At 38.1% G+C, this 12596-nt stretch overlaps 1 protein-coding gene across 1 annotated transcript; it reads left to right on the top strand.

Moving 5' to 3' along the window:
* Positions 1-1184: 1184 nt before the first annotated feature.
* DYNLT3 (dynein light chain Tctex-type 3) lies at positions 1185-9900 on the top strand. The gene is given in 5 exon segments (NM_001133642.1): positions 1185-1226; positions 2360-2401; positions 6843-6966; positions 7647-7724; positions 8077-9900. Coding segments are annotated over 5 exon segments (351 nt in total). The 5' UTR covers positions 1185-1196; the 3' UTR covers positions 8154-9900.
* Positions 9901-12596: the final 2696 nt, after the last annotated feature.

Below are 12596 nucleotides of genomic sequence, written 5' to 3'. Positions count from 1 at the left end.
TGGCCTTTGTAACTTCACTTCAGCCTCTGATTGTGGGCCACTACTTCATTTACATGGGGTGCACACCAAGTGGCCAATGGGAAACCTCTAGGGGGTATTTGGACCAGAGAAGATTCTGGATCCTGGCCCTTGAGCGGCTTCTCTGCCGGCTCCCGCCCTGTAGAGTGTACTTTCGTTTTCAATAAATCTCTGCCTTTGTTGCTTCATTCTTTCCTTGCTTTGTTTGTGCGTTTTGTCCAATTCTTTGTTCAAAGCGCCAAGAACCTGGACACCCTACACTGGTAACAGAACTGTAAGAGAACAGGACTGTGCTGCTTTAAGGCACTACATTTACGGTAATTTGTTACAGTAGCAATAGGAAGGTAATACAGTGGTTAAGAGCTTGGGCTATGCTATCAGACTACTTGAGCTCAAGTCCCTTTTCTACACCCTACTGGCTGTATGACCTTGGGCAAATTAAATTCTCTAGACCTCAGTTTCATCTTAATAAAAGCAGTGATGGAAGAACTAACTCCTCTGACTTATTGTGAGGTTTTGAGGAAGTGTCTAGGATCATCTGGAAATTAGTAATTTATTTTAAAATTACTAAATTTATTTTAAGATGTAGCCATCGTTCTCTTGTTGAGAAGCATCTACTTTAGGAGCCGTGTATACAGCTTCTCATCAGATCCTTACAACCAGTAGTGAAATAGGTATGATGGTAAGTTTCCATATGAGAAAACTGAAGCTGTGGGAGGTGAATTTTTCCAAGTAACATAGCTAGTAAGTGGACAAATCAAAGTGGCTGGTTTACCACGAAATTAACTACATTTATGTGCCAGATGATGGTGAATGAACAAATACGTGCAAGTAATCACAGCAGTGGGCACTCAACCAACAGTGTGGAGCCTAGACTAACTGCCACTAGGTCACCCCATCTGATCCACACTGGCGCCATTCCCAGTTCTTTAATATTCATCCCGTGTTTCCAGAAAGGGCAGAGGAAGCAAGGAAAAAGTGCGTGGCCTGAAGTGACGCCTGGCGTTGTCCGAAGCCCGCCCAGCGCTGCCAGGTGACGCCACTGCGACACAAAGGCGGGGATTGCGTAGGGAAAGGCCCTAGGCCATAAACGGGGGTGGGGCCTCCTCGGAGGCCAGTGCGCGGCCGCGGTGCTCCACCGGCGCGTCGCTCCGCCCCCAGGGAGAGCCGGCGCTACCATGGAGGAGTACCATCGCCACTGCGACGAGGTACCGCCCCTTGGCTACCTGGGAGGGCCCCCCACTCCCGCCTTCCTCTGCGCGGGGCTCTTGCCGGGTGGTCTCCCAGCGAGGGCGGCCCCAAGAGTTGGGGTGCGGCGTCCTCCGAGCCCGGGTCCTCTCCCCTGGGCCCGGGATCCGCCCCGCCCGACCCGTTCTCCCCATCCCGAAGTCCTGAGATTCGGGATGGGACGGGTGGCCAGGAGCGCGCGGATCAGACGGTGGGGTCGGGGCAGGGTTGGGAGGACGAGGCCTGACTTGGGTGCGAGGAGTGGGCATGGGGTGACGGGCGCCGCCCTCCTACCGGGCGGGCCTCGAAAACGGGTCTTCCCGCTGCTTCCTCCGTCCCTTGGCTTCCTCAGCGCAGGTGCTGCAGCCCCCATGGCTCGGGGTCTCGGAGTCCTGGTGGCACTGCCATTCCCGCTCCCGGTAATGCTTGCCAGGATTAGGCAAGGAGGTGCTTTATGGAGTACGAGCCCTTGCTTACTGACTCAGGCTTTCCCAACCCTCGCCAGAAACCCATGATGTCAGTTGTTATCTCCGTTATTGATGGGGACTCCAAAGAAAAGACTAAGTTGTCAGACCACTTTATAGTACTAAAGTGATATTAATCTTGAGTTATCAAATATTTTCATAATCTTTAATTTGGGAAAGGAATTTTTGCCTAGAAATTTTTGCCTAGCATAAGTTAAAAACAAAATTGAAAATAGTCTACTAAGCATTCTCTTCATATGGACCACTTCATTCTCTCACTTAGCTGAAACCATTTCTATATTCTTATAACACATAACATCCTCATAGCCACCTCTTGCTTATTTCCTACGTTTTACAGTACAATGATTCTTAATCTAGAATGTTCATTAGAATCACCAGTATAAAGCACTTTTTAAAAAAAAAATGTGGACTTGCAGGCTCTGCCCTAGACCTCATGAGTCAATCTCCAGGGAGGTAGGTAGGGAAAGCATTCAGTATTTTTAAGTGTTTAGGGGCAAGATTGGCCCCTTCTGTAGACCTGATGCCCTTTATCACTTTAACACCTGTCTAGGCCAGCCTAGGATATTCTGTGTAGCGTCATACCTGTAAGTCTGTGTTGAAAGCAGCTTTACCTTTTGTTTTCCCTTTAGGTTGGCTTCAATGCTGAGGAAGCCCACAATATTGTCAAAGAGGTGAGTCATACATTTTGTTTCTCTTGAAACTTGGTGCATTGGTGGAGATTTTTAAAAGCTATATTTTGAGTTTCAGCACAAACTTAGAAACCTTACTGTTAAAAGAAGATTTTGTTTTATTTTATTTTATTGTTTTTTGAGACGGAGTCTCGCTCTGTCACCCATGCTGCAGAACAGTGGTGTGATCTCGGCTCACTGCAACCTCCACCTCCCGGGTTCAAGCAATTCTCCTGTCTCAGCCTCCCGAGTAGCTGGGTCTACAGGCGCCCGCCACCACACCCATCCAATTTTTGTATTTTTAGTAGAGACGGGGTTTCACCTTATTGGTCAGGCTGCTTTCGAATTCCTGACCTCCAGTGATCCACCCACCTTGGCCTCCCAAAATGCTGGGATTACAGGCATAAACCACCACACCCGGCCAAGAACAAGATTTTAAATACTTATCCACTAACTCTTTATAGGGGTCCTTCTATGTTTTGTTGTGTGCTATCGGCATCTTGAGGCTTATTCTGAAAGAGATGCTTAGAGATGCTTAAGGATTTTCTCAGTCTAGAAAACTGGTTTAAAATTGATGCCCTGTCTTTTGGATAAAATAACTTTTATTCCAGAAGGCAAACATTATTTTAAATGTTAATGCTATAAAAGTATATGTACGCATATATATATGCACACACATGTCGACTTTTATAATGTAAAGTATATGTATAATATATATGTATATTGTATAAAATAGATAACAAAAGCCCTAGAAATATCTGCCTTTGGGCATGTACATTTTTTTGCCCAATATAATTGGAAAAAATGATCATTTAACATATTTTAAACATTGATATGATACTAAATCAAAATTTTAAGAAAAATATTTGAAACTCCTTTTAGGCAAATAGAAAAGAAATTATCTTTGGGAATTAATTCTGGCAGGGGAACTTTCATTATTTTAGAGGTATCACATACAGACCACAGTGTGGGAAAGGTATTTTTTTAACACCCAGGCCTGGCCTTACACAGCTAGAATTAACTCAAGGTCTGAGAGGAATAGACAGGCACCTGAAAATCCTGCCATATTTTAATACTTCAGAATTATGCATTCTATCTATGTAGCCTGAGAGTATTTAATTATTAAAAGTAGAAAGCAAAAGTTTTTAATACCTTTACAATGTAAAAGCACCAATGAGGGAAACTGGGAGGTGGAAGAGGGAGTGGAGGTAATGAGAAGGGAGTGATCTTAGTTTTCAAAGTGGAAAGTCAGGAAAGACTGTCCTTGGTTGATGGAACATAAAAGAAAGAATGCTGGGCTACTTGGGATTCCATTTAAATAGTGCCTTCTTCCTTACTTAAGTTCTGAACCAAATGAAAAGAAAAAAGAGCCAATAGAAAGAGAACAAAATACCACCTTTATTATTGATAAAAACTAGTTTGGTGATTGTACCTTGTTTTGCTAACTCCCATTCAGTTCAGCCCTGGGAAGAGTCATCCAAGAGAAAGTTTGAGTCAGCAGAGAGAAACACTTGTTCAGGCTGGTGCCTTTTATTGGTTTGGGTGGAGAGGGAAGGAGAAGCTAAAGCCCAAGTTCAACACATTTGGGAGACTCCCAAATGAGATGTTAGAACAATGGTTATCACCCACCAACCAGGTCACTCATTCCACCTCCATGGGGAGGAATAACTGACAGGACAAGAGGCCAGGAATGTTAAAGAACAATCCTCTGCGTAGAAGAAAACATCCATAGTGGAAAAGAAACATGTTTCTAACAGTGTAAATATATTTAAGTTAAAAAATTGTGATTTCACTATATTGAGAGAAGGGAGTGGGTGGTCTGAGGGAACCAAATTTTCATCTATCATAGTAGGAGTTACATGGATGTTGCCTATAATTCATAAATCAGGAAATAGTGAGATAAACATTATTTGGAGATACATAAGTAACCCTTAGAAGAAATAAAAACAGTTGTACACTGATGAGTTTCCTCTGGGGAATGGGACTGGGGATGGGAAAGGAAAGGGTGGGAAGGAGACTCTTTTCATTCTAAGCTTTTCTGTTCTACTGGATTTTTCAAACCATATGCCTGTTACTTTATATTATATCAAATTAAAAGAATCATGCTTTTTCAACTGGGAAATACATACTCGGCAGTGGCTAGGTGGTGCTAGAAGTCACTGGATGCATTTTAGAACATCAGTTTTTCTTGAATATTTGTGAGAGGGAGTTAAGTAATATAAATAATTTAACTGAAAACATTTTTGAATAAAAAAAAACTCTGATGCATTATGTAGTCAAAAGCAAGCTTCTCTTGAATTTTTATATGAAATATGAGGCTGCAAAGAAACTCAGCTTTGCTACAGGTTACTTGCAGCAAAATGTCTATCTTTCCTCTTCCCATGATCCAACCCTCTCCTGCCATTGAAACATTTCCATTGAGACATTGAAAATGCCTGAGAATGAGCAACATTTTAAAACAGTTTAGCACTTCCTAGATGATTACATAATTTCAGCATTTATTTCTGATTTCCTTACTGATCTTATCTTCTTATTGATCTTATTTTCTTTCCTTTGATTTCTTGCTCTGAGCCCCTATGCTAATATGTTTTTCCTTCTGAACTCAGAGACACCCATTTATCAGTAATATGCATACATTTTATTTAGTGTTAGTAATAGAAATTGCTTCCACAAAAAATCATCAAAGAAAAAGTGAGCTACAAATGACTTAGAATTTAGTCTAAAGTGCATTTGATTCAAGATACAATATTGGATTTGAGTATATCAAAACCAATATTGCTTCAACAACATTTGTTGAATACCTGCTAAGTGCCCAGGTCCTGAGTTTAGCACTGAGAATACAGAGCTCTTTAAGGACCTCGTTGTCTCATGGGCCTCCATGTTAATGTAATTAATTAGGCTAGATGTTAATTAATAGTAATTAGCAGGGCTAGTTAATTAGATAGTAATTAACATCTAGCACCCACACCCCATGGTGTATTCTGCTGTTTAGAGCAAAACTTGGAGTGGTCCTACTAAATAACCTGAAAGAAAAATGAGTGCTCTTACTTTATCCTTAAGGAAAGGTGATCTCAAGAGAGGAATAGGTTTGTCCAAAGGTCACCAGCTTAGGAATGGTAAAGCCAGAATTAAAATTCTATTCCCCTGATCCTTAAGCCACTACCCTTCCTACTTTGTCATGTTATTGAACTTTCTAGGATGAAAATGTGAGCCACATTACTTTTGTTAACCTTGCTAAAATATTTAATTTCTCTTTTTATATTTTATCATTAGTGAAGATTTTATACTATCCAACTTAAGATTTTGTATTAGTGCCTTCATAAATCTTTACTGTGGTCTAATTATAGTATATAAAGCTGCATGTGTGTGTATGTGTGTATTATTAAGCTAGATTCTAAAAATGAATTAAATGAGTCTAATGATAGTAAATGAAGCTGCATGTGTGTGCTAGATTCTCAAAATGAATTAAATGAGTGCTTTATTATCCAGGCTTTATCACTCAAATGTAAAATATAACAGCAGCAATATGATAATAGTAGTTAACATTATTTATACGCTAACCCTGTGCTAGTCCTGTTTGAGCACTTGGTATTCATAGTCTCATTTCATCCTAACAACAACCTGATAAGATGATGCTGTTATCCTTACTATAAGGATTAGGAAAATAGGGATTTGAAGGGGTTAAGTCACTTGCTAAAGGTCACACAGCAGATAGGTGTCAAAGTAGGCCTTAAAACCTAGGATTGTGATACTAGAGCCAGTGCTTTTAATCAGGTGTCAGAAGTGGATGAAATTAAGCACTATGGGAAATTATGATATTTGACTTTATCTTTCTAGAGCATCTTTATTTACTTTCAGCGGCTGGTGTGCTAGTTGTTTCATAGCTAAACAATCACATAGTATGAATGAGAATATAATTAGTTGTTGTTTCATAGCTAAACAATCACATAGTATGAATGAGAATATAATTAGTATACCTAAGAATTATGTTTTTAAATTAGTCCCATCCTATGTTTCTAGCATGTGAGCCCTAGTTCAAATCCCAGCTGTTTCAAAGCTACTTGTTAACCAATTGGTATCACCTTTTAATTTCCCCACCATAATTTTTATGACATAATTTATCATTAGTCTTCCTTGTGTTATAGATATTAGAATTTTTTTTATTAGCTTCTCTGCTAGATTAAGTTATTTACACAGAAGCCATGACATATTTATCTTTATATGGCCCATAGTATCTCGTAGAGTGAGATAATGCATGTGGAAACTCTTTCAAAACTCTTAAGCAATTAGAGACAGTGCATAATCAATGTTTACCAAGTGTATATTTTCTAAGATGCCTTATTGAGCTATATGTTTTGAATAAATTTTTACTGCAATTTGTGTAAAAATTGTTCTTTTTGAACAATTTTACTGACTAAATTAACTGCCCTCTGTGCCCTTTTAGTGTGTAGATGGGGTTTTAGGTGGTGAAGATTATAATCACAACAACATCAACCAGTGGACCGCAAGCATAGTGGAACAATCCTTAACACATCTGGTTAAGTTGGGAAAAGCTTATAAATATATTGGTAAGTATCAGTATCCTTCCTCACTAGTTCACTTGCCTTTGTCATTGTGATTTTCTCTGAATTTTGAGAAGGTATATGAACAATAGACATTTAAGTTGGATACTAAAAGGGTATAAAGGACTTCTGATTTACTCATTCAAAGATAATCTATAATAATACTTAAAAGATGAAGATCTTTCACTACTCAAAGGCAGTTTGAGCTACTCGTCTTTGGTAGCATCACCCTTTGCATTTCCATCAGTTCTTTCTTTCCTCTGAGACCCCCCTTAGCTCAACTGTGTTTCTTTCGGTAGTCCCATGCCTCTTTACCTGTAATTCCACACAGCAACTGTTTATGAAGTGGCGTATTTCCTGCATTTCTGTGTCTGAATTCTGCCCATGGTACAAAGCACAGAATTTGACTGATATTTTTCCTGCAATACAATCACCAATGGTAATGACAATGGTCAGAAAACCAACTGAATCCAGTGGGGTCAAAATAATGATGGTAGATACAGATGAGAGTCTTTTATTTTTTTTCAATCTATTTGCTGAATGCTTTGTTTTCTGTTTTTTTGTTTGTTTTGTTTTGTTTTGTTTTGTTTTGTTTTCGGCTTGTAGAGCTCTGAACTCACACACTTTGACCTTGGTTCTCTTTTCCTTTGTCTGTAAGTGCCCTCATTCTGTGACTTTATTTGCAGTGACCTGTGCAGTGGTCCAGAAGAGCGCATATGGCTTTCACACAGCCAGCTCCTGTTTTTGGGATACCACATCTGATGGTAAGAGATCTTAAGCTGATTTACACAAAATCCAACTTTTAGCAAAGTCAAACTGCACTTTTTAATCAAGTACTTATTTAATTCTAATTAAATTCTGAAAAGACTATCAACAGTATTGCTTTGTACCTAGTAACAAGTATACCTTCAGACCGATATGAAATGTGAAAACTTAACAGGTTGAAGGAAATAAGATATTAAAACATGTGAAAAATGTATATATATATGTGTGTGTGTGTGTGTGTATATATATGTGTGTGTGTGTATATATATATGTGTGTGTGTATATATATATATATTCTCTGATAATTTTTATGTTTTGCTGGTATTTCAAAATCCTTTTTTTGTGTTTCAGGAACCTGTACCGTAAGATGGGAGAACCGGACCATGAACTGTATTGTCAATGTTTTTGCCATTGCTATTGTTCTTTAACTGACTAAAAATGTTGGGCTAAAGCCATTAACTTAAGAATTCGTCAGTGTATCCTTTCCAAAAAGAGTAATAGTTGTTTACTAGTGTGCTAGATGAAAAGCGTGCAATATGCTTTAAAGCTATCAACAAAAACTGAATATTATAAGCAAGCAATATCATAGTAATTGGCAGATTAGCTCATATTCTATACAGCATCATTTAAATAGGAAAAATTTAATGCTAGCAAAAAATAAATTTAGAAATATGGCATGACATGAAAATACAATCTTACATTTACACCAGCTTTTCACTAATATTTTGTACCTAAGGTGATGGGGAACTCCATTCAGATAATAAAATTCTCTTTCAGCTAGAGAAGTTAACAGGAATAAATATATGAACAAAAAAGCTGCAAGGATAAATGTGGAGAAAATGATGAGAATTAGCTAACATTTTTAAGTTTTTTTAAACTTTCTTCCCCTCACTTAGTTGTACTTAATATTTAGTGGAAAGTAATAATTTTTTAAATTTTCTATCAACTAATAGTATAGTAACAACTATGATTAACTTGTTTACTTTTTCTGATGATTAGTAAATCAATTTTTTTTTAATTTCAAATTTTTGGATTTACACTTGAGGGTAAATTAAATCTGGTAAACTGAATTTCCTAGTTAAATAAAATTAGTTGCAGTATATGATGAACAGTATATGACTCAAACAGCTGCCTTACAATTCACTCATTCCATGTGGAACAAATATTTATCAGATGCCTATTATGGGCATATGTCTCTGCTAAGCACTATAGTTGTCAATGTGCTGTGCAAATGCTAAATTCCTTTTAGCAGTTGTTCAGTTGGAAGACAAGTATTAATATTTGGGGAAGGAAAAGAAAATAGTTGTTTTACAAGGGAGGAAAAAAGTGAATCTGGTTACACATATGGAAGTAAGTAAAATGAAAAGCACTTATTGCTTTCTGACAGAATTATAGATGTAATTTTAAGAGTTGCTCCTAGCAAGTTAAAAGTGCATATAAAACATGCAACTCTTAGTTAAAGGCCTTATTATCAGTCTTATCTATACAAGTAGTAAATTTTGTCATTGCTTTAGTTACAACCATCTGTAAATAACTTAAAAGACTTATTATGTGGGGTTCAAATTGAGTGGACTAAAGTATAGATTAAAAGTATACAATCCTTAGCACGTTATCTCAGGGCTTATGAAGTGTAATTAAATTTATTAAGAAAATAGATGAAAAATTAGGGTACACAGCTGGCCACCAAATGCGAAGTCAATCTGCTACTTAACCCTGAAAACAAAATCAGTTTTGCATATTACCACTAACACTAATACATATAGAGAGTAGAACCATAACTCATTGAATTTTGGAGAGGAATAAGCTTAGTGTTAATATTGACAATATTAAGGCAATATTCTTGTAGGAATACTATGTGCATGTTTGATATTTTGCCGAATAACAATAATTAATAATTGTTCAATGTTTAAGAATAATATTAACAAAATAAAGGAGTTTAATGCAGTGATCTTTGTTTTTGGCACATCAAAAATTCTCAGTCATTATTCATGTTTCTTTATGCTGCTGGCTTTTGTGTCCTGGAAGATTATAATAGTGACCAAAATATATATGCAGACTTGTTTTTTATTATTGTTGTTTAAGCCTAATTTAAGAAAAAAAAATTCTTACCTCGTGAACTTGCTATCTGCTCTGTTTCTAGTTAAAATATAATAAATATTATCTTCCTGTACTGTACTTTTGCTTCTGGATAATCATTTAATAGTTAGAGAAATGGCATTCTGCTTGCTCTTAGAAGTTCTAAATAGAAGAAATGCTGGGGGTGGTGGCTCACACCTGTGTAATCCCAGCACTTTGGGAGGTAGGTGGATCATTTGAGGTCAGGAGTTTGAGACAAGCTTGGCCAACATGGCGAGACCCCGTCTCTCTTAAAAATACAAAAATTAGCCAGGCGTGGTGGTGCACATCTCTAATCCCAGCTACTCAGGAGGCTGAGGCAGGAGAATTGCTTGAACCCGGGAGGCGGAGATCGCAGTGAGCCGAGATCGTGCCACTGCATTCCAACCTGGGTGACAAAACAAGATGCCGTCTCAAAAAAAAAAAAAAAAAAAAAAAAAAAGAAATTCTAAATAGGAGAAATGAATATGGGACCACATAGATATATTATGCATATTATGCAGAATAAATACCATTAAAATAGCAGTGCAAATCCAGTATTTACCATTACAACATAATTAATAACTTCTATTTTATGCTTTTTATTTTATGATTTTAACACAAAATTTCATTTTCAAAAATCAGTGTAAAAATATATTCTGTAACTACTAGTTTTTAATGATTATTTTTTGCAAGGGATTTTGTCTTATTTGTCAACTTGCAATTGTGTTGTTGTTTTTAATTAAGGACTTTAAGTTTGTAAAATTAGGGAATTCAAAGGATTTTTGTAACGCTCTAATTTTATGTTTGTAAAGTACCCACATGCTGCCTAAATGATGGCAACCTCTCATTACGATTTCTCAAGTGAAAGTAGTTTTCTGCTCTTCTTTCCAAGTTGAGTGTTACCTAATTATGAGTCATTGAATATATTATTACTACCTGCTTTCATCATCACATTCTTTAATCTTAGGATGTCCAGGATTATATTTTCAAAGTTTAAGTAAAAATAGTTGCCTATTTTTGATAACAGTTTTTTTAAAAAGTGGGAGAAAAGTGTGTGACTTTTTGTGGCAGAAGTCATTCTTACAGCAGATACCAAAGCAAAGATTAAGGCCGGGCATGGTGGCTCATGCCTATAATCCCGGCACTTTGGGAGACTGAGGCGGATGGATCACCTGAGGCCAGAAGTTTGAGACCAGCCTGGCCTACATGGCAAAACCCTGTCTCTACTAAAAATACAAAAATTACCTTGGCGTGGTGGTGCATGCCTGTAGTCCAAGCTATTCAGCAGGCGGAGGCAGGAGAATCACTTGAAACTGGAGGTGGAGGTTGCAGTGAGCCAAGATCGTGCCACTGCACTCCAGCCTGGGCGACAGAGTCAGACTCCATCTCAAAAAAAAAAAAAAAAAAGATTAAGAGGTAAATAAATTTCACCTCATGTGCTAGAATCTACCCAAGGGGCATTTGTTTTATAACCTAGAAGGTGGAGCTATATTTGTGGTTAAAGAGGATTTAATGTCAAGTAATTCTGTAAAGTTAACCTTTGCACATTTATGAAATTTATTTTTTTATTTTTGTAGGTGGAGTCTCGCTCTGTCGCCCAGGCTGGAGTGCAGTGGTGTGATTTCGGCTCACTGCAACCTCTGCCTCTCAGGTTCAAGCGATTCTTCTGCCTCAGCCTCCCGAGTACCTGGAACTACAGGCACACGCCATAACGCCTGGCTAATTTTTATATTTTTAGTAGAGATGGGGTTTTGCCATGTTGGCCAGGATGGTCTCGAACTCCTGACCTCAAGTGATCCGCCTGCCTCAGCCTCTCAAAATGCTGGGATTACAAGCATGAGCCACCCTGCCTGGCCGAAAAGGTCTCAAACATTCATACAAGATTTAGATGACTATCATCAATATGCCTTAACATCAGTAGTTTAGGAGACTCTAGCCCACTTTGTCTAGTTGTCAGTTGGTCCCACTGAATATCATTCCACATAATTCTTGGATATATATGATGTATTGACAATTCAGGTCTAGATAGAAATGGCCCCAATTGCTTCATGAAGAATATCCTTTCCCCAAATGGCTTCTGAGGAGCTCAAGGTTAAAGCTAGTATCCTGTACAGACACTTGCAGGACTGCTAGTATGATATATATCGTCCCTATGGGAGACAAAATGTGGGCAACCACCCCCATTCTGGGATCCTTAAAAGATGAGAACCATATCCTTCACAGCTACCCCCAACTAGGTCGGGGAATTTGATGCCTGGGCTTATCTAGTAATAAATATTCAACTTTATGGCAAATGCATACCTTTTAATTTTATTGAATGCTTTATCATTTTAGATACATTTTTCATGAATGCCATTGTCTTAGTCTGTTTGGGCTTCTATAACAAAATACCATAAACTGGGTGGCTTATAAACAATAGGAATTTATTTCTCACAGTTCTGGAGGTTGAGAAGTCCAAGATCAAGGCACTGACAGATTCAGTGTCTTGAGAGCCTGCTTCCCCCTCATAGATGACAGCTTCTAGATGCGTCCTCACAAGGTGGAAGGAGCAAGGCAGCTCTCTGGGGTCTCCCTTGTAAGGGCACTAATCCCAATCATGAGGGCTCCATACTCATAACTTAATCACCTCCCAAAGGCCCCACCTCCCAATACCATCACATTGGTATTTAGGTTTTGACATGAATTTGGGTGAGACACAAACATTCAGACCATAGCAACCAGCTTTAACTTGAGATATTTCAATTTAGATTTCTCAGGGCAGAGTTTTATATGAG

Source organism: Pongo abelii, chromosome X (assembly GCF_028885655.2).
Source record: "Pongo abelii isolate AG06213 chromosome X, NHGRI_mPonAbe1-v2.0_pri, whole genome shotgun sequence".
Taxonomy (NCBI): domain Eukaryota; kingdom Metazoa; phylum Chordata; class Mammalia; order Primates; family Hominidae; genus Pongo; species Pongo abelii.
The sequence above is the reverse complement of the archived record's forward strand: the minus strand, read 5'-3'. Positions and strand labels throughout refer to the sequence as shown.